General features: G+C 45.1%; 1 protein-coding gene across 1 annotated transcript in view; it reads left to right on the forward strand.

Annotated features, from left to right (window-relative positions):
- Nucleotides 1-656: 656 nt before the first annotated feature.
- The window catches only part of LOC311237651 (rho-related GTP-binding protein RhoN-like), an 81,844-nt gene continuing 59,032 nt past the window's right edge, over nt 657-23,468 (forward strand). The window contains exons 1-2 of the mRNA XM_084325604.1: nt 657-970; nt 1,438-1,525. Coding sequence (XP_084181730.1) covers nt 866-970; nt 1,438-1,525 — 193 coding nt within the window. The 5' untranslated portion in view covers nt 657-865. The remainder of the gene's footprint in view (nt 971-1,437; nt 1,526-23,468) is intronic.

Below are 23,468 nucleotides of genomic sequence, written 5' to 3' on the forward strand. Positions count from 1 at the left end.
CAAACAGGAACAAGTTGCAGTCACAAGCTGACGACATGTCATTTGCATCATAACAACTCATATGACGACATCTGAGTCAGAGAGGAACTTTCCACCTTAAAGAGGATAAAAACATTTGGCCAGCATCGAAAGCCAGTGCTGCCTTTCTCTTCAAGTGAGCCCACAGCTTTGGTGAGTGATATTTTATCATCCTGGTCCGTGCTTTGGCAATGCTGTTGTGTTGAATTGCTTGATGACATGGTAGTGTCATGTTTAAAGACAAGGTTGTTGTCATAGAATCCATAAAAAGTTGTCTATGTGTGCTTTGGTGTGGCCTTCATTGGCGTTGAGCTCTATAATAGCAGTTAATTTAATCCATCACAAAGTGCAAAATAAATCATCAGAATGCAATAAATAAGGTGTTTTTTGACACTAAAAACATCTGCTTTCACCCCCATGCCTACCGCCAGGCCAGAAAAAAAGCATTGCCCCACCAACATTTGACATATAAAAACGCCACTGACTGCACAGGTGTAAAGGTTGATGATTGACACGGTGATCACCATGACAGTCTGCACTGTGAGGAGTGGACCTCCATTGGTTCATCGGGACAGTGGTGGGCGGGTCCCACGCAGAGAATGAAAACAAACTCCCTGCGAGCGGAGCAGCGCTCAGTATCGGTGTCTCTGCACCGCCTGCCGTCACTCAACGCGTCGGGGTTTGACCACAGCAGCTCTCGCTGCCTGCAGCTCTCACGGAAGAAAGCAGTTTTCTCTCCCACCACCACCTTGGGAACATCGACACTGAACTGTCGGAGCGCGGAGGAGCTCAATGAGCAGCAGGACGCGGCTCGACGGAACACACGCTCCTCCACACGCGGCGCGCCATGGAGAGCAAGGTGGCACGCCGCTGTAAGGTCGTGGTGGTCGGAGACACGCAGTGTGGAAAGACCGCGCTCCTCCATGTCTTTGCCAAGGACTCCTACCCAGAGGTAAGATCATATATAATATACTATAATATTATGCATGTTAATAAAAACCAGTGATTATGACCGACATGCGTCACCGCAAAGGCGTCGGAGACTGCGAACTGGGCTTCCTGTGCGCTTTTTGCGCGCGTCTCAGTGTCAAAAAATGTCTATCAACGTACCGGTAAATCAAATGATACAACGCCTACTAGCAAAATGATTATTTGCATGAAAGCAACCCTGGCTGTGGAATACTACGTTGTTTAAGTTATTGCATGACTAACGTTGACTGAAAACATCATGCAAATCAGGCATGCTGGCTCCTCGGTTCCCAAGCCCAACGTTCACCTGTCCTGCTGGACAGCTGTCATGCATGCTGTGGACAGCTGTCCTGCTGTGGACAGCTGTGCGATTATCATCAACACTGACGATTCTGAGAAAACAATTCAATATGGTCTGTTTAATCAGATATTCCCTCAAACTCATTTCAGAATTATGTTCCCACGGTTTTCGAAAACTACACTGCCAGCTTCGAGATCGACAAGCAGAGGATCGAGCTGAACATGTGGGACACTTCAGGTAAGAACCACGTCAGGTTTGGCTGAAGGGAAGTGAATAACCAGAAACGGGTTGACATCGAGTGACGTAATCCCACGCCCTTTTCAAAACAAATATCCCTCTTCAAAGACACTGCTATGCATCAACTGAGTGAGTATTCTGTGTGACTTAATCACATGCCCTTTTCAAACAAATATCCCTCTTCAAAGACTGCTATGCATCAACTTCTGTAAAGCTGGATGGGGACGTTGGAATGTCCTCCAACTGACTCTGAAGCTGAAGGTTCTTCCTCCTTTTGCTGCATTTAAAAGTATGATCTCCGACCACTGTGTGTCCACTTGTTAGTGTCTATTCTTATTTATTGTGTCTATATTATGTCTGAAATTGCTGATGAACTATATCTCGTTTTGTCAGCTCGTAGTCGCTGTGAATGGCCCAGGGGTAACCTCAGTGTCTCACGAGTTGAAATAAAGGTTTGGAATGAAATCGGAGCTACTTAGGTAGGCCCGCGTTCTCCCCTCTGAAGGATGGTTACCTGTAGGCGCTCTCACGCTTTATTTCCTGTTGTGTAACTAAAACCTGCTCTCGCACACCAGGGCTCGGTGGACGTGTCTTTCAGAGACAGACCAGCTAAAGTAGCGAGAGAGAGATTAATTAAAGAGTTTGTCTTCAGGCCACTCAGCTGTCTCTGCTGCCCCGTGTTTCCAGAGAGAAGCTTTATAACAATTCACACTCAGAACGTCAGCATTAACCCCCCCCCCCAACACCCAGATGCATGTAGCTGTTTTTGTGTTTATCTTCCATTTGGGATGTTTTGCATTACATTTACAGCATTGAGCTACAGTACTGTTTATAACACCTGTATCTCCTCAGTCATACAGAGGGAAGTAGATTAAATAAATGGTACATTATATTTTTTTTATCCAAAGTGCTTTACAATTTGTTCCTCACATTCACTCACACATTCACACGCCGATGCAAGGTGCCAACCTGCTCATCAGGAGCAGTTAGGGGTTAAGTGTCTTGCTCAAGGACACTTTGACACACTGCCTGGGACGAGCGGGAATCGAACCGGGAACCTTCTGATTACCAGACTCCTGAGCCACTGTCGCCCCACAGCTTGGGTGGTTTTCGGTGAACAGAAATTGTTTTAATAATCGTTTTAATTGGAACTGGATTAATCGCCCAGCGCCACTGTGCTCATGTCAACACCTGGACCTGACATGGAGGTTCAGCTGCTGAGAGGTGCTGATCTGAACCATGCTTGGCCCCTAGAGGTGCTGATCTGAACCATGCTTGGCCCCGAGAGGTGCTGATCTGAACCATGCTTGGCCCCTAGAGGTGCTGATCTGAACCATGCTTGGCCCCTAGAGGTGCTGAACCTCCATGCTTGGCCCCTAGAGGTGCTGAACCTCCATGCTCGGCCCCTACAGGAGCTCGCCATAGGTAGAGATGAGACCGGTGCTTATCCTAGCATAGCTGGAGGCCAGTCTCTGGGACAGCCCCCCCCCCCCCCCCCCCATCTACACCTTTGGTTTTTATTAATAATTAGAAATAGTGTGTGTGGTAGACTTCCCATGAGTGTTTATTACATCTAGATTCACCCTCAGCATCGTACTCATTTTCTTGTTTTAGTTAACAAAGAGAGGCAGAGTTGATTTTGCAAAAAAAAGAATAATAATTTTTCTTTTTTTTTTTTTTTATATATTCAAATTAAATGTTCCCATCATGCCCATCGAACGAAGCTTCGAAGTATTTAAGACATCCCCAATGTCTATACTACTATGCACCCCCCCCCCCCACCTCCAATGTACAGCCCTCACCCAACCCACCCAACCCCACCCCACCCATCCAACCTCCTCCAATGTACAGTTTCTACGCCAAATGTATATACACTCCTTTTCTGGACACTTTTGTATCACAAACAGTACTGTATTTGCAAATCTGATATGTCATAAATGTATAGATGTAGCAGTACTGTCTATCTGTATGTCATATATGTTATGATGAATTGAAAATGGGGGACCCTGATGTAAACAAGACGAAAGTCTTTCTCTGGTCTGCATCCCCTTAACAATTGTATGTATTGAGCTGTACTGTACTGTACCCATTCTGCAATCTGTTAATAAACTTTTCAATCAATCAATCAAAACTGTGTAGCACTCAAGTTCAATACGAACAATCTTACTGACACTTAGCTGCCAGAGTTGTACCCTTCCTGCTGACTTGTTGTACAGAACTTGTAAGTCGCTTTGGATAAAAGTGTTCCGCTAAATGGGAGCATGTCTATGTTCCCCGGGTCCTATGTTCCCCGGGTCCAATGTTCCCCGGTAGCGATAGATAGTCAGACCACCAGCCCTGATTCCAAACTCTAACCTTAACCAACTTCGAAAGAGGGCCTAAGCTTAACCAGTTCGAAACAAGGCGGACATTAATAAAATAATAAAAATTTATAAAATGTTCAATCAATCGGGGAACATAGGACCCCGGGGAACATAGGACCCGGGGAACATGGGGATGACCCCCGCTAAATGTTAATTGTGTGTACTAGTATGCATCTTGCGACTGTGTGTGTGTTAATTTGTGTGTAGGCATGTCCAGGCATGTTTATGAGACAGTCTTGGCCCTGGGTAATGTTTAGTGTACAGTGTGTGTGTGTGTGTGTGTGTGTGTGTGTGTGAGGGAGAGAGTGAGAGAGACGTGTTGACAGCAGATCAGATCAGCCAGTGAGAGTCTCAGCTCTGCTACTTTGACAGATCAAGGTGGTAAATCAGTGTCCAGCGTCTTGACAGGAACAGGAAGTCTGGCTGAACTCGCTGCTGTCGCCTCCAGCAGGTTTGTCTTGTAAAAGATCTTAGATCTTGAGATAATGTGGACGAATAAAGGATAGATATGAATAGAAAGTAAATCCTTCTACTTATGAGAGGCACAGAGCGTTGCAGTGGGGGACTGACTGGTTGGGAAGGTCAGGAGGACTAGGAGATGTAATCAGAAAGTCTACCGTCAAGGTATGTGAAGGTATGGATTCTTACTATACCGACATCCACCATATATAGCAGGGGTGGCCAACCAGTCAGAGATTAAGAGTCACAAAAAATACTGTGGAGCCACACCATATACCAGCGTTTCTCAACTTTTTTTTCAGTCACGGCACCCATCATGTGTTTATAGGTCTCACCCTTTGGCCTCTGAAGTCGCGAATGTCTTTTTTATTTGGGCCTCACGGGGTTAAAAGTACCCTGTGAGACCCAAGGTTGTAAAATTACAAAATCACTTTTAGCCATTAAAAAAATATCAGACTGCAGTAGTTCTATCGGAGACTGCAGTAGTTCTATCGGAGACTGAAGTAGTTCTATCAGATACTGCAGTAGTTCTATCAGACTGCAGTAATTCTGAATGGAGAAACTAAAGATGGCGGCAGCAACAATGAAATTACTCAAAACAAACATTGAGAGAAAATAATGATGTTGCATAACTTTATAATTTACTGCAGTTTGAGGTGAAATGTGAGTTTTAAAAGATGTTTTTAAATTCATCACGATCCCTGCTAAAAGGAGTGTGGGAGTCACGGTAACTAAGGACTCTGACATGAAAAGTAGAAAAAAGGTATTTTTCTGTCACACAAATGTCCTTTGTTTGTTCAAAAAGGAAATTTTTGAACAACAAATTCCTGTCAGAAATCCGAATCCTTAATCCTTTCAAAGAGGCATCATGGTCGGGTCTGGTTAGTCGGGGACAGACTTCTCTTCAGAGAGGTATCGTGGTCTGGTTAGTCGGGGACAGACTTCTCTTCAGAGAGGTATCGTGGTCAGGTCTGGTTAGTCGGGGACGGACTTCTCTTCAGAGAGGTATCGTGGTCGGGTCTGGTTAGTCGGGGACAGACTTCTCTTCACAGAGGTATCGTGGTCAGGTCTGGTTAGTCGGGGACAGACTTCTCTTCAGAGAGGTATCGTGGTCGGGTCTGGTTAGTCGGGGACAGAGTAGACTTCTCTTCAGAGAGGTATTGTGGTCAGTTCAAGTTCAAGTTCTTTAATAGTTGTCATACAGAAGTACAGAATACTTTCATACAAAATGCTTCTTACTGTTACGCTCCAGAGACTGTGCTAGACAAGATAGTATCAAATAACATAATATAGCGTGTAATTTAGAAGAAGAAAATGAGGTCACAGTGTTCGGTATAGACATATGTACAATGTTCTGAGTTACCATATAATATACAATACTATGCAGTGTACTAATGTACAGTACTATCTAGTGCAAAGCAGAAATGGGATGAGGTACAATTTAGGTACAATTTACAGTAAGGTGTACGAGTTGTAGTGCAATCCTTCATCAATAAATATAAAGTGTGTGGAGTGGGTGCTACAGTGTGTTTGTTTAAAGTGAGTGTGTGCGTGTGGATGTGTGTGCTATGTGCGTTTGGTGGTTGTTGTTGTGTAGTGTTCATTCATTGTTCGTTTAGCAGCCTGATGGCCTGGGGATAGAAGCTTCTTCTGAGTCTTTCTGTGCTCGCCTTGAGACTCCGGTATCGCTTGCCTGACCGCAGCAGTTCAAAGAGGCAGTTGTTCGGGTGACTGGAGTCTTTAATGATTCTCTTAGCCTTGCCCTTGCAACGCTTGTTGTAAATGTTCTGGAGGGTGGGGAGCCCCCCTCCAATTGTGCGTTCGGCTGAACGTGTCACTCTTTGTAGTCTGCTTCGGTCTTGTGCAGTGCTATTCCCAAACCAGGAGGTGATGTTGCCGGTCAAGATGCTCTCTATTGTACATGAGTAGAAGTTCTTAAGGATCTTCTGACTGACTTGGAACTTCCTTAGGCGCCTGAGGAAGTAGAGGCGTTGTCGTGCCTTCTTCACAACACTGTCAATGTGTGTGGTCCATGTCAAGTCCTCGGATATGTAGGCTCCGAGGTACTTAAAGCTGTTGACTCTCTCAACCGCTGCCCCGTCGATGCTGAGGGGGCTGTAGTCCTTGACCCCCGACCTCCTGAAGTCCACAATCATCTCCTTTGTTTTGCTGACGTTCAGGGAGAGGCTGTTTTCCTGGAACCATCCCGCCAGGACCTTGACCTCTTCCAGGTAGGCCCTCTCGTCGCAGGCCCACCACCACTGTCGTCAGCAAATTTGATGATTGTATTGCTACTCCGCTGAGCCACACAGTCGTGTGTGTGTACAGGGAGTAGAGGAGGGGACTCAGAACACAGCCCTGGGGGGCCCCTATGTTGAGGGTGATGGATGAGGAGGTGCAGTTGCCTGCTCTCACCACCTGGGGTCTGCCAGTCAGGAAGTCCAAGACCCACTGGCAGAGGTCATAGTTCAAGCCCAGGTCCCTGAGCTTGGCTATGAGTATGGAGGGGACTATGGTATTGAATGCCGAGCTGTAGTCGATGACAGCTTGTCTTGTTAGTCCTAGTAAGTGTGTGGATATTCCCTGACCAGATAAATAATGCATCTACAGTATATGGACAAAACTGCTTAGCTGGCTTCATGGCTTTAATTGGTTTGTCATTTTGTATTCAAAATGTATGGCCCTTCGAAGGTTAATATATCCCTTTTCTAGATGCTGTGTCATGCGCCCATGGGAAGTGGAATTACAAATGCAGCAAGCTAGCAGCAACCTTGTTACCTAGAGACATACAGTGAATAGATTATTGTTACCTAGACACATACAGTGAATAGATTATTGTGTTTTTAAGGATTTGTGTGTTAATCTAATTTAGCCCAAGTGACCTTTTATTTGTTATGAGGAATGTTGCACTCCTCTCTTCTCACAACACCACTAGATAGGTGTGTCTGAGATACTTAACCTGTTTTGGACCTGCATTTGGGCAAACCATTTTTACAATAGGGGTGGGTATCTGTATCAATATGGGTGGTGAAAACCCAGCATCGTGCCAAACACAACAACATTAAACAAACCTAGTGCTATCAAACTGCTCTCAGATCTGTATTATATTACATGTTCCTCAATGTAGGAGTTTATCAAACCTGCTCTCGGGACTAGATTACACTGCATGTTCCTCAATGTAGGAGCTTATCAAACCTGCTCTCATTGCCAAAGCAATTTACAACATATTACAATGTAGAATTATCATAACAAAACATAGGTTTTATGCCCCGATCACGTTTTTTGCCACCGATACCAATCACAGATCGTCTATGAGCCATATCGGCCGATACCGTCGTTTTTGGTTTAAAAAAAAAATATATATATATATACTTTTATTTTTTATTATAAAATATATATATTATATAATTATACTTGTAGTTGTATTATCTGCGAGACATCGCCACCACGCAACAAGTCAAAATGCTCGCTATCTCCACTGTCTGTGTGTATACTCTGCTTTGGTCAAATCACATTCAGCATGCCCTCAGCAGGGTATATCTGCGGCTCTGCAGATATACCCTACTCCCTCAGCTAGCCCCTGGCTGCGATGCAAGCCAGGGGCTCGAATACGCATCAAAGACATTTATATCAGTAGGGCTGACCTTCGAAGCTTTTTTTGGCAATCGAAGCTTCGGGGCCGAGCTTCGATTTTAATTCGAAGCTTCGGGGGAAAAAATTCAAATAAAAAATTAATCATATCTTATGTTGTGGGACTTGTACAGCACTTTGGTAAAATTTGTTGTTTTTAAATGTGCTCTATAAATAAAGTGGATTGGATTAATTAATTTAGTAGCCCCTTTCGTGACTGTGACGCAGCCAACAAGGTTTCACTCGGCTGCGCTGCCTGGGTGCAGTGGGGCTGCTCTCACAGCCAACGACATGACATTACATAATTATGTTGCAACCTTCGTCTATCAAGCAAACAATTATATTATATTATATTTAATTTATAATTTATAATTATATCAGACAATGCACCTACAAAAGCAGATGATTCCAATTAAATTAGCCAACTTGGTAACACATTAGTCATAGCAGCATAGGCATAGCCTTATTAATGTTTTGTGTGGCGTCGCCGTCGTATACAACGATACTTACGTTTTTTAGGTGATTTGACAAAGTTGTTGTAGAGTTGTGATATGCCATTTTCTTCTGGCATATCTGGCACTCTGCTTTTTGGGCATTGTCTTTACATATTTTAAAGTGTAACCACACGTCTGATGACTTCTTCGTCGACATGTCTGCTGCACATGTCCTTGTTGTTTTCAACACAGATAATCTCCACGTGCTTGTTGTAGAGAGGTGGAGTCGAGGCACCGCTTACTTTCGTTTAATTGGAATGGAGGTGGGAAGGCGCCGCTTACTTTCGTTTCATTGGAATGGAGGCGGGAAGGCGCCGCTTACTTTCGTTTCATTGGAATGGAGGCGCAAGATTTGCGGCAAAAAAAATAATTTCTTTTTTATTTTATTTTTTTAACTTTTTTTTTTATGTTCGAAGCTCGTGCCATCGAACGAACCTTCGAAGCTTCGAAGTATTTAAGACAGCCCTAGATATCAGGGCCTCAGGAGCTATCTGTAGCTACTGCTAGCCGGCTAGATAACGTTAAGACAACGCCTCAGTGAACTATTTAGATTAATGGGACATTTCGTTTTGAACAGTGAGCTAACGTGATCTAACAAGTCAAGTCAAGTGTTTTATTTGTCACGGCATACAAGTATACAATGAAATGTGGGGGGTCTTGCCCGCAACGATGTGCATAATACAATAGTAATATATAATGGAATCCAATACGTGGATAACGTGAGCTACCGAGCTAACTGAGGTATCATGCACTACTAGACTATTGCTGGAGCATTTGTTGATATCAGGAGCTATCAGTAGCTAGATTCTATGCTTTACATCTGCGCATTCTCTGAGAGATGCGCACAATTTTTAGATGACAATCGATACAATAAAGCAAGTCTTTATCACAAACGAATCCAAAGATATTTAATGTTTTACAAAACATGTCTAGTGTTGCGCTCGGCTTTAGAGGGTTAAAAGCCGAATTGAATTTTTTATTTAGTTAATAAATGTCTTGTTGTAATTCCTTATATACCTAATGTAGCGCATCTTCTTGAAGCAGATTCAGCTTTTTTTGCTCTGATTTGACTTCAGTTTAATTGCATTGTTACTGTTCACAAGTTTGAATGACTTACTGAACTGGTGTTTTAATTTCACACCACACTGCTTGTTTGTTATTTCAGCACCAGGCGCTGTCCACCGACTTTTTTCATGTTGAGCAAGCGCTACATTGTACCTCGCTGCCTACCTGTTATTCACTCTCAACATGGATAAAACAAAGTTCAAGTTCAAGTTTCTTTAATAGTTGTCATACAGAAGTACAGAATACTTTCATACAAAATGCTTCTTACTGTTACGCTCCAGAGACTGTGCTAGACAAGATAGTATCAAATAACATAGTATAGCATGTAATTTAGAAGTAGAAAATGAGGTCACAGTGTTCAGTATGGACATATGTTCGATGCAGGATAGACGTAACTGAGTTACCATATAATATACAATACTATGCAGTGTACTAATGTACAGTACTATATAGTGCAAAGCAGAAATGGGATGAGGTACAATTTAGGTACAATTTACAGTAAGGTGTACGAGTTGTAGTGCAATCCTTCATCAATAAATATAAAGTGTGGGGAGTGGGTGCTACAGTGTGTTTGTTTAAAGTGAGTGTGTGCTATAAAGTGTGTGGGGTGGGTGCTACAGTGTGTTTGTTTAAAGTGAGTGTGTGCGTGTGGATGTGTGTCAGCGTTTCCGTTAGCCGGTAATTACCGGTATTTGTCCGGCAAAATCTCTTGAAGTCCGACATATTTAATTTCTCCGGTCTTAATGTCCGGTGAAAATAATTCCCTGAGTCTAAGCACAATTTGATTATTTGAATTGTATTAAAATAGGCTAAAATTAAATAGCCTATGCGATGAACGAAACGATCATTACATTTGTTTCCTCGTTGCTTCTAATAATGACAACGACGTTGTCAGCGAGAGCTTTAAAAACGTAGGTCTCGGTTCGCTTCATCGGACCAAACGCGAACCAAATATAGGAAGTGATTATTATTACCACTGCTCGCAGCACTCACTGCAAAACAAGCACACTGCATCTAATCTCTCTATCTATCTATCTATCTATCTATCTATCTCTCTATCTATCTATCTATGTCTGTGCATCTTGGGAAGAAGGAAGAAAAAACGCGGCTTATTATTATTACCGAGGCGCGCGGCTTATTATATTATTAAAACGGCTACTTGTGGGCACTCATAAAAACACCGTGGTCTACAAGTTGTTTAGCGAGAGGATGGTGGTAATAATGTGCTTCAATAGAACAATGGATCAATGCCATGTCAAAACTCGGCTCCGCTGATCTGGGCTCCGCAGTACACACACAGACACACACACACGCGCGCGCGCACACACAGGATCGCAGCCACACACACATTTCCACTGTCCAATAGACAAGCGCCCTTTTCGACCGCGTGACATTGAGGTGGAGAGAGTAGTCACGCAAACCACGATAATGTTGCCGTGTCTCTGCTTTCTCAGTTCTTCGCTTGATATAATTAATACAAATGTCCAATATAACGGAATTCGTTAGCTCATAAAAATGTGATTATAACAGACTGCTGTTTATAGTGTCGGACCGACTGCCCACATACGCGGTCTATTTTATTTCAAGTCAGCAGCAGCACGGAGACGGAGTATCGAGGGACTTATTTTATTTGGAATATATTAATGACTGTATACGCAAAAGTAGCCTAGTTTTAAGTAATAATATTATAAATCTACATGCCTTGAGGATGACATTCTTTATATAGCCTGCCTATCTCAATTGTTTTAAAGCTCAATAAACTATGACCGGAATTAATCTCATTTGTCCGGTAGTTGAAATCTTGCAGGTCACGGAGACCGGCAACAATTTTTTCTAACGGAAACCCTGATGTGTGTGCTATGTGCGTTTGATGGTTGTTGTTGTGTAGTGTTCGTTTAGCAGCCTGATGGCCTGGGGATAGAAGCTTCTTCTGAGTCTTTCTGTGCTCGCCTTGAGACTCCGGTATCGCTTGCCTGACCGCAGCAGTTCAAAGAGGCAGTTGTTCGGGTGACTGGAGTCTTTAATGATTCTCTTAGCCTTGCCCCTGCAACGCTTGTTGTAAATGTTCTGGAGGGTGGGGAGCCCCCCTCCAATTGTGCGTTCGGCTGAACGTGTCACTCTTTGGAGTCTGCTTCGGTCTTGTGCAGTGCTATTCCCAAACCAGGAGGTGATGTTGCCAGTCAGGATGCTCTCTATTGTACATGAATAGAAGTTCTTAAGGATCTTCTGACTGACTTGGAACTTCCTTAGGCGCCTGAGGAAGTAGAGGCGTTGTCGTGCCTTCTTCACAACACTGTCAATGTGTGTGGTCCATGTCAGGTCCTCGGATATGTAGGCTCCGAGGTACTTAAAACTGTTGACTCTCTCAACCGGTGCCCCGTCGATGCTGAGGGGGCTGTAGTCCTTGACCCCCGACCTCCTGAAGTATAATGAAGTATAATAAGCATTCTTTAGGTGGTGGTAGTTTCTCTATTTGGACGTTATAGCTAACATATAGCCTAACCTAGTTGGTCAATTTTTTTTTTTTTGAAAATAATCTGAGGGGCCAGATATTATTGCTGCGCCTATTGCCTACCCCGGGTTTACTGCCAGGGCCCAGTCTCTCCAATAGGTAGACCCTCAGCTGTGTCTGACAGCAGCAGCACCAGGTCATCTGCATCTGCATAGAGGAGCTATTTGATCTCCATGACCAGCCCCTGCAGACTGACTGACGGAAGCATTGGTCACACCTTGTTTTGCATTGAAGAATTCTGTTTGTCATCAATGTTTTACGCCTTATACCAATTTGGACAAGTTTATAAAATAGACCATTGTGTCAAATAGAATCAAACATAGAATTTAAAGTCAACGAAACAAGCAAATTTAAATTCTTTGGTTTGGTACACATGTTTTTCAGTCGGTGTGTGTGCAGGGTGTAAATATGATTTTGGAAGGAAACCAATTCGACATTTACTCAGGGTATTGTGTTTGTTAAGGAAGGATAAAAAAAATTATTTAAAATGCTGCAAGATACCTTCCCCAGACTACTGCTCACACAGATGCCTCTGAAATTATTGTGGTCTAATGTATCTCCACTTTTAATGGGTGAAATAATATTTTGGCTCCAGGGAAACAGTCAGAACTCAGAACCAGGTTGAATAACTTGAGAAGAAGAAGTCTTTATTTTTCATGCAGATTTAACACACACACACACACACACACATGTGATGGGTGACCCACAGGAACACACACACACACGCATGCACTGATTCGCTGATGAAATGTTCTCTGCACTTCCCATCCCGTCGTCCTTCCCCCCCCGACAGCGTTAGCGATCTGTTCTGCATGTTCTTCCATTGGGTTTATCTTATCGGGAGGGGAAACCCTTGCAAGCACGGGGAGAACATGCAAACTCCACACGGAAAGGCCCGGGAGATACCCCACATGGGTAACTGGCAACACGGCAACCTGGTCCCCAAGCGGGAATCGAACCCAGGACCTTCTAGCTGTGAGGTTTTTGTAGTCATGACTCATGAGTGTAGAGACTAGTCGTATATGAGTAGAGAATGAACGGTCGGTCGGGTTGGGATGCAACTGTGTTGGTTTGGGATCAGAGATTGGATCCATCTCTGTAGCTAATACGACAAATGTGACTCTTCATCATTCACCCTGGAGGTAACTTACTGTGGTCTGAGCCAGATCTGTTCTGACTCTTCCCTTTGTCCCGGAGGGAATTAATGTTCCACAAGCACCACCTCTGACGTGTGACTCGAGGAAGAGCGAGAGCACAGGGCGGCTGATATAATCATGTTTTTTTTTGGCGTCTGATCAAATGAAAAAAAAACTATTTAATAATAACAAATTAAACGCAAAAATGCTGAACTTAAGTTCACTAATGTTAGCTAGCTTAGCTGCTTGATGAATGTTAGCTATATTAGCTAGCCAGCTTAGCCGGTTAATGAATATTAGCTAGCTAGCTAGCTTAACTGGTTGATGAATGTTAGCTATATTAGCTAGCTAGCCTAGCTTGTTAATGAATGTTGGCTATATTAGCTAGCTAGCTTAGCCGGTTGATGAATGTTAGCTATATTAGCTAGCTAGCTTAGCCAGTTAATGAATATTAGCTAGCTAGCTTAACTGGCTGATGACCGCTAGGTTTGCAGTTGCTAACATTTCAATTGTAGCCTACTGGTGGATATAAAATATTGCAGTATTTGTTCCCTTTCAAGTTTCCTCCTTGGCGGATGAGTGAGTGTGAAGTGACTGGTGTCAACGGATTCCTAGCGGTGTCTAGTTTTATATTTATATTTGATGGTTGGTTTGAGCTTTGAGGGTTGTCTAGTAGGGGTGTAGCGGTACACAAACCACGGTTTGGTATGTACCTCGATTTTCAGACCCGTCTGTCTGCATCTCTCTCTAACTGTTCATTTGTTACTACACGTTCTTCAGCTCAATGAAGTGTCATCAGTCATGCAGCGCATTCAGGCCCACGCCTACCAGGATACGTTTTTTTCACAATCTAATGTAAAAAATAATTTATTTATTTTTAAGTCTATTATTCATTTGAATATAGAATATTCGTTGACAGCCCTACTTAAAAGTAACTGCATGAATGAATGAATGAGACATTTTATTTAACAGATTGCAGAATGGGTACAATACAGTACGGCTCAATACACACAATTGTTAACACTTTCCGTGCCAGCCATGTGGTGCCCCGAACCCCGTTGCGTGCCACCACACACTTCAATGACAGAGCTCTCATATTTGCGAACGCATAAACTATATCTTAAATTATGGCTGTGTCTAATATGGCCGTCGCTTATCAATGACTTGCTTGCAGTCAACATTTTCGAAACGGATTGTTTTTTAATCGGTTCATTTCCGTTTTATACCATTTAGAAAAACGCTAGTTTTTTTAAAGTTTCAGAAAAAAATAAAGATTCTGTGATAAACGCCCTTTACTGGATTATCTTATTTCCTGATCGCAGACACACGCATACACACATATGGCACACGCTGATATATAGGTGAAAATAGCTCTGATTATCCCAAGACTGGTAAAATAGATTCCTTACCTCAGATCGGATGTTCTCCATAAAGATTATTCCAATTCCTGATCGCCATTCCAAATATCGATCGCGTTTATTGATCCAATGCTGGGTACAGGAAACGCATATTCTCCGCTGTTCTGGTGGTGGGCAATGACTTGGATCGTCTCCGGTTACTTGTCTGACAAGTAAAATGTGGAAGCAGGACTATTTTTTTTCTCCATGCGTTTCATTCATTCCGGGTGCAGTACCATCCGGAGAGACGATAGGGCGCGGTATTTTCCCTGTTAGAGTTCAGACAGATCCCCCATACTGGTAACGTGAGGCTAGATTGATGAAAAATGAATGGAAATCGATGATAAAAAAAATAACGATTAAAAACGATCTCTCGTCGGCTGGCACTCAACGGTTGGCATGAACTGATGAGAAATCTCGTTGTTGGCACTGAAAGGGGATGCAGACCAGAGAAAGACGTTTGTCTTGTTTACATCAGGGTCCCCCTTGCACACTACAAACATCACCCCTGAGTGGAACTTCCCCCACTGTACCAAAAACTCACAGAACCGTGACTTCAAAACCGAGGTACGTACCAAACTGTGGTTTTTGTGTCCCGTTGCACCCCTATTATGTCAAGTCAAGAGTTTTATTTGTCACGGCATACAAGTATACAGTGAAATGCGGGGGGGGGGTCTTGCCCGCAACGATTGTGCATAATACAATAATAAGAATCCAATAGAATGACATTGTGCAATAGGGCATATCGGTATATGTACATGAGTACTGTAGTAGTTAATTTAGGAGTTTGATGCCCTGTGGGCTTAACAGCCTGCCTCCCCAACACTTTCACTGTGAACGCTGCAGGTAAGAATCCATGAAAGCAGAACTCACTAAACCTGTAGGATCGTGTCTGAAAGCAGCACAGACCAGGAAGGAGCACTGAGGCGCGCACCCCTGAACTCTGTCCCCCAGGCAACTTCCTGTTCGGGGGAAGAAAATTATGTCAAAAACAACACACACATAGACACAGACACGCATACATACAGTTCCCATGAATAGACACTTGTGCTCTCTCTTTCTCTCTCTAGCTCTCTCTGTCTGCATCTCTCTAGCTTTCTCTCTCACTTTCTCTAGCTTTCTCTCTCACTTTCTCTGTCTGCATCTTTCTCTGTTTGCATCTCTCTCGGTCTGTCTGCATCTCTCTCTCCCTCCCTCTCTAACTGGAGATTGACTGGAGAAACACTCCATGGCTCCTCCTCCCTCTCAATATGAGGTGAAACTACTGTTTGGGCTTGAGGGGGGAGGAGGGGTGAAGTGTAAGGCTGTCTTAAATACTTCGAAGCTTCGTTCGATAGGCATGGGATTCGAATATGAAAAAAAAATGAATCTTTTATTTTTTTGCAAAATCAACTCTGCCTGCTGTTTGTTATTTAAGATGAGGTCGGACTCGGCACTGACAGATTTATGTTCATTGTGCTGCTTTTATAAAGCCTCAAATGACTGCTTAGGGCATGTGTCCACCTAGCTCACATTTCCAGCTGAAAAACGCTGGCAGTGCGCCGGTAGTGCTGGGGTGGAGCGCTTGCGGTGAGAAAATAAAACGCAGCGTGAGCCTTTTGTAGCTATGGCAACGAGCTGTCAGTCACCAACCTACCTGATGACGAGAGAGAAAGAACTCTAGCGACAACTACATGACAGCCATCTTGTAATAACTTTATCGTATTTTACTGCCGCGGTTTTGCACATATAGCATTTTAAGTAAGGGATAATGTATAGCTACGAGGTCATTGTCGCAAAACACAGAGTTTAGAACAGAGGCGCCGCGCCGAGGTGTTCTAAATGCAGTGAAGGTCAATTATTTTGTGACAATGACCTCGTAGCTATACATTATCCCTTAATGAGACGACGCGAATGTTAAAACGCCATGTAATAATTAGAGCTGCCGCGGTATTGATATTTTCCTTACCGCACGAATTTGCGAAATATTTCCTACCGCCGCGGTTATTACCGCACAGTGCGCACAAAAAAAAAAAAATTTTGAATGCATTTTTAATTTTTTTAGTAGTCTACTCTTATAGCCTGCCTCTAGTCTAATGGCGCTTTTCCACTGCATAGTACCTACTCGACTCGACCCGCTTTAGGCACCTGGTACTTCGTTCCTTTTCCACTGCAGCCAGGTACTACTCCGTTTGTCTCCGTGTGGGGATGGGGATGCAGGCGGGGCCGCTCGCTTGTGTACACTGAAAGCTCCGTGGGCATAGATGTCCGAGGGCTTGCAGCAAGCCAGAGTTTAACACAGTTTCAATCAATCAATCAATCAATCAATAACAACATTAACCAGACTCTCGTTGCGTCTATTCTGCCAAAGCTAACGTTACCTCTCATTGTGTATTCTACCAAGCAAACCCGGGTTTAACGTTACCTCTCGTGTATATCGGCTGACGGTAGTATTAACAACAACAAACTTAACACATCAGCGATCTTGTTGTGACACTAAACTCTCCGCTCGGTGGTAAATTGGGTTGATGTCGGTTTTGTTTCATCAATAAATAAGGCAGAATACACAGTGAATCCATTATTTTTTGTTTATTGCTTGGTTCTGTCGCAAACAAATACTGAACGAAATGCATCCTTAGCGAGGCAGTAAAGATGGCGGCGCCGGCGTTCTGTTTTTGTTCAGACTGAGGCTACAAAGTGTGACGCGTCTCTCTTCTGACCAGTCAGTGGTCTGCAATGTTTCACATGACTTTTCTGGTACCACTTCTACCCAATAGGGTCGCTTGGAACCGAGTAGGGTATATCTGCAGAGCCGCAAGCCAACTTTATTATTATGATAAACAGCGGTGACGCGGTATTCAGCCTAACTCTGCGGTGAGCGTGATGCAACAGCGATACCGCGGTAATGCGGTTATCGCGGCAGCTCTAGTAATAATACACTTTATTGTATATTAATTATATATATAGTTATTGCCCGACACCACAGTTCGCCCTTTGCTTTTTATTCGCTTTTTATTAGTGTATTCGTGTATAGTTATTAGTGTATTCGTGCCCTCATACTGCTCCTGTCTCTTGTGGGTAGACAGGCAGGCAACTCCGGTGTCGGGTTACAAAGAGTGGTAGATATGACTGGCTGTGATTGGTTGTCTGAAAATGTGCTCAGCGCATCGCTCTGAAAAGTTCAGAAGTGTTCAACTTTAAACGCTGGGTGCTGCCGCACAAAAAAACTGAAAGGCGCTGAAAAAATAAGCCGACTGCAGCGCATTTCCTATAGGCTGCAGCATGCGGCCGCATACGCTCCCTCCCCATTTGGATCAATTGAAAAAAGACTCTTGCGGCCATAAAAATGAGATAGGTGGACCCGGGCCCTTACAATATTTCATGAAAGCAAAGTGTTTTGTTTGTCTAAGATTTTAAAAGGTTTCAACTTTACAGCACTGACAAAGTTGAACAAAGTACTGTACAAGTCTCACAACATAATTTTCTTCTTTTTTTTCTTAAATATTTTTTTATTTCGAAGCTTCGAATTAAAATCGAATCTCGGCCCCGAAGCTTCGAATTCCAAAAAAAAAATCGAAGGTCAGCCCTAGTGAAGTGCACCGCTGAGAAGGAAGGGTGCGTCTTGTTTACAACACAAGACTAAATACGGCATGCGGCACAATAATCGCTTTACCTCGATTATCTTGTTTTTCATTATCGTAATTTAAACTTGATGACCCAGCCCTACTGACGATTAATTCAACCCGCCACCTTTGCAGTGTTGGTGGTAATTTATTTATGTAGTTTAATCTAAGATTTACAGCGTTAGGCCACAGACCTCCCCCTGTCTTTCCCGTACCTGTTGCATCAGTCTCCATGGAGACGTACTCCTCGGGAGGCAGGGATTGGCTCAATAAAGCATCATTCATGAGCAGCCCCTTCCTGAGAGCCTGTTCTCTGAGGAAACGTCTGAGTGGCACCTGGCTCCATTACAACAGCAAGTGGACATTGTCAGAGTGTCTCGCAGAGCATCTCAGTGTCTCACAGAGCGTCTCGGTGTCTCACAGAGCGTCTCGGTGTCTCACAGAGCGTCTCGGTGTCTCACAGAGCGTCTCGGTGTCTCACAGAGCGTCTCAGTGTCTCTCAGAGCGTCTGTGTCTTACAGAGCGTCTCAGTGTCTCGCAGAGCGTCTCAGAGCCCCTGTGTCTCCCAGAGCGTCTCAGTGTTTCCCAGAGCGTCTGTCTCACAGAGCGCCTGTGTCTCACAGAGCATCTCATTGTCTCACAGAGCGTCTCAGTGTCTCACAGAGCGTCTCAGAGTCTCACAGAGCGCCTGTGTCTCACAGAGCGTCTCAGTGTCTCGCAGAGCGTCTCAAGAGTCTCAGAGCGCCTGTGTCTCACAGAGCGTCTCAGTGTCTCGCACTGAGTGCGTAAGTAGGGTTGTGCGTTAGTAGGGTTGTGCGTTTGTAGGGTTGCGTGTTGTGTGTTTGTAGGGTTGCGTGTTTGTAGGGTTGCGTGTTTGTAGGGTTGCGTGTTAGTAGGGTCGCGTGTTAGTAGGGTCGCGTGTTTGTAGGGTCGCGTGTTTGTAGGGTTGCGTGTTTGTAGGGTTATGTGTTAGTAGGGTTGCGTGTTAGTAGGGTCGCGTGTTTGTAGGGTTGCGTGTTTGTAGGGTTGCGTGTTAGTAGGGTTGTGTGTTAGTAGGTGTTTTGAGGCATTAAAGCTGAACGATGCTGATGATGCTGTCAGTCAGTTGTCAGAGTGAAGCTGAGAGCTGCTCCTGAGTGAAGGGAGTGTGCGGCTGAAAGGAACAGAACACTAAACCAGTGTCGACCCCCCCCCCCACCTTCTCCTCCTCCTGTCGACTCACTCTGACTCATGGAGCCCATTAGGAGCCCCGGGAACATTGATAATCAATGGCCTAGATGTTTCCTCCATCCTCAAGAGATACACACACACACAGATGCAGACACACGAACACACACACACACGCACACAAACACAACTATCCATTGCATCCAGACTGACTGGCTCACTTCAGGTAGAAGTCAGATACTGCTCAGACAAGCAGGCATGTGTGCTACTACACACATGCACACACACACACACACACACACACACACACACAAATACGCACAGGGAGGGCACTCAAGGGGGCCAACCATCCACTCTTGAACCCTAAAACGAATCTATAATGAAACCCCCCACCCAGCCATTAGAGTGCTGCTGATCACCTCCTGTCTCGTTACTGCAGTAGAATGAAAGCAGCCCCCCCCCCCCCACAGCCATTAAGAGTGGTGCTGATCACCTCCTGTGGTACAGAGAGGGACACTGAATGGTCTTCATGCTGTGTCTGGCTGCTCATGGTACAGAGAGGGACACTGAATGGTCTTCATGCTGTGTCTGGCTGCTCATGGTACAGAGAGGGACACTGAATGGTCTTCATGCTGTGTCTGGCTGCTCATGGTACAGAGAGGGACACTGAATGGTCTTCATGCTGTGTCTGGCTGCTCATGGTACAGAGAGGGACACTGAATGGTCTTCATGCTGTGTCTGGCTGCTCATGGTACAGAGAGGGACACTGAATGGTCTTCATGCTGTGTCTGGCTGCTCATGGTACAGAGAGGGACACGAAATGGTCTTTATGCTGTGTCTGGCTGCTCATGGTACAGAGAGGGACACTGAATGGTCTTCATGCTGTGTCTGGCTGCTCATGGTACAGGGAGGGACACTGAATGGTCTTCATGCTGTGTCTGGCTGCTCATGGTACAGAGAGGGACACGAAATGGTCTTTATGCTGTGTCTGGCTGCTCATGGTACAGAGAGGGACACTGAATGGTCTTCATGCTGTGTCTGGCTGCTCATGGTACAGAGAGGGACACTGAATGGTCTTCATGCTGTGTCTGTCTGCTGGTGGTACAGAGAGGGACACTGAATAGTATTTTCCTACACTTTAACCCTTTCACTGCCACACTACAGAAGGTTAACCCTTTACTATCACACTACTGAGGGAAAACGGGTGTTTTGGGGTGTTTTTCAATGTATGTGATGTATAGATTGGTAGCATCTAACGGTGCCGGGTCAGAGAGGGCAGAAATGTGTTTGCCTTAGCAGACGGTGATAGACTGTGGTTCAGAGCGAGCAGGGTGTTAGTGAGCACCACACTGAGCAGGGCCGAATGTTGACATTCCAATCTGGAACACATTGATAACGGCATGCACAGAGCGAGGGAGAGGGGTGACATCCTTAATGAAACAGTAATGAAACGTTTTGAAATGTGTGAAAGGTTATTAGCAGTTGTAATTACAGCGCGTCGCATGACAACCAGAAGGGGGGCGGGCCGTCGTTGCTATGACGAAGATCCATAAATCGAACAGTGGTTCCGGGTAGGGGCAGACTACAATCAGACCAAGGGAACGAATCCCACAGGAGGGAGGAAATCATCAGAGACTCTCATCCCTCTCACCCTCGCCGGTGGGGGGGGGGGGGGGGGGGATGGAATGACACATCATCATTAGCTTCGGCTAACGGGAGAAGGGTTCTGGCTAGACGAGGCCTGAGCCACCATTGGACTGAATAACAGCAGAGACGATAGCAATGAAAATACAATCTGATAGCATCTGGGCTGAGGTTTCTGTTTATATCAATAAACAACGCTCTTTCAAGAAAGGTATGCTGTCAAATTGTCATTCTTACGAAGGTGGAGAATTATTATGGTGGCGGTTTGCACTAACTGGGAGAGAAGGATTGTACAGCCAGTATATGAGACGTCAGGATCATTAAAAGTACACAATGCAGGGCGGCTACGTGGCGTAGTGGGCAAGGCGCTCGCCACGAATGACTGAGACGCTGCGCTTGCCTGTTCGAGCCCAGCGCTCCACATTGCTTTCAGTTTAGCTGGCCGTCCATACTAATACACATTGGCCGTATTAGGGGGTGGGAAACTGATGGGTGGGGATCGGGCGTTGTGGACAGCGACTCCTACAGGTCGGTTGGTGCGCCTGCGCAGTAGAATCAGGAAGTGTCGGGGGCAGCGTGAGCCTCCCACGCGTTACTCCTCGCCACTGAGGGATCGAGCTGCGCAGATGAAAAGATGCGACTGCTGTTACCTCAAGTACCGGAGGGGACTTGTGCTATGTATGACTTAGTCCACATTGCAGCCGGCTTGTGGGAGGCAAGAAACGGCGTTCGTGACAGGGGAGGGTTGAATTGGATGATACGAAATTGGGATGGGAGAAAATATGGAAAATGGGAGAAAGTGGATCAAAAAAAAAAGTACACAATGCAGAGGGATTGGATGGAGAGAGGATAACACCAGAAGACGTGATACTGGCCGATAGATCAGAATCTAACACTACCGACGGTAACCGTACAGTGTTAACCTGCTGTTGTGTGGCAGTGCAAGGATTAACCTTCTGTGTATTGTCGCAGTGAAAGGGTTAACCGTTTGGTAGTGCGGCAGTGAAAGGGTTAATGTGATCACAGCGCCAGGACGTCCCTCAGCAGGAAAGACTGGACATCACCATAGTCGGTCAAATAGATTTTTTTATTGATAACCATTTTTGCCGGTAAGCTATTTGTTTACTACTCAATGTGCAGCTTCTAGACCCTATAGACTAGAGCTTAGCTTGATACTGTATGTTCCATGGACTGTGGAGTCAGTGTGAGGCTGATCATCATCACTGTGTTCAACACCAACCCAAACGGACCGCACGGTGGGGGTTAAACGCTCCAGGGTTCCATTCAAAGAAACGCACTAAACGAGGAGGTGGCCTGAGACCCTGATGACTGAAGAAACGCACTAAACGAGGAGGCGGCCTGAGACCCTGATGACTGAAGAAACGCACTAAACGAGGAGGCGGCCTGAGACCCTGATGACTGAAGAAACGCACTAAACGAGGAGGCGGCGTGAGACCCTGATGACTGAAGAAACGCACTAAACGAGGAGGCGGCCTGAGACCCTGATGACTGAAGAAACGCACTAAACGAGGAGGCGGCTTGAGACCCTGATGACTGAAGAAACGCACTAAACGAGGAGGCGGCCTGAGACCCTGATGACTGAAGAAACGCACTAAACGAGGAGGCGGCCTGAGACCCTGATGACTGAAGAAACGCACTAAACGAGGAGGCGGCGTGAGACCCTGATGACTGAAGAAACGCACTAAACGAGGAGGCGGCCTGAGACCCTGATGACTGAAGAAACGCACTAAACGAGGAGGCGGCTTGAGACCCTGATGACTGAAGAAACGCACTAAACGAGGAGGCGGCCTGAGACCCTGATGACTGAAGAAACGCACTAAACGAGGAGGCGGCCTGAGACCCTGATGACTGAAGAAACGCACTAAACGAGGAGGCGGCCTGAGACCCTGATGACTGAAGAAACACACTAAACGAGGAAGTGGCCTGAGAAGGTGAATTATACTTCTGTCACGGCTCCTTTCTCCGACCATCATACCCACATGTTGTCGGCGTCGCCCAACATCCGGTTACATGTTTGACCAGCTGCACATAGACCTGACTAGCTGCAGGTAGACCTGACCAGCAGCTTATACCTCTATGCTGGAATATTGGAATATTGAATCTTGCGACCTCCGTTACTCTATTTCATTAGCACTAAAAGTGATTTTCCTTTTTTGCTTTAGTAACTTCAGAATGTTACCTTTCAAAAGAGACCAGGCTCATGCATGTGCTATAAGTAAAGCTAAGCTTTGCAAAAAAAGTATGCAGTCCTCAAGTTCAGTACCCTGCAGTGCCCTACACAGTACCATGCAGCAGTACCATGCAGCACCATACAGTACCCTGTAGTACGCAGTACCCAGTAGTACCCTGTTCTGTAGTACCCTGTACCACAGTACCCTGTAGTACCCTACAGTATCCTGCAATACCCAGTACCCTGCAGTACCCTGTAGTACCCTGTACCCTGTAGTACCCTG

Source organism: Notolepis coatsorum, assembly GCF_963971535.1.
Source record: "Notolepis coatsorum genome assembly, chromosome: 12".
Classification (NCBI taxonomy): Eukaryota; Metazoa; Chordata; class Actinopteri; order Aulopiformes; family Paralepididae; genus Notolepis; species Notolepis coatsorum.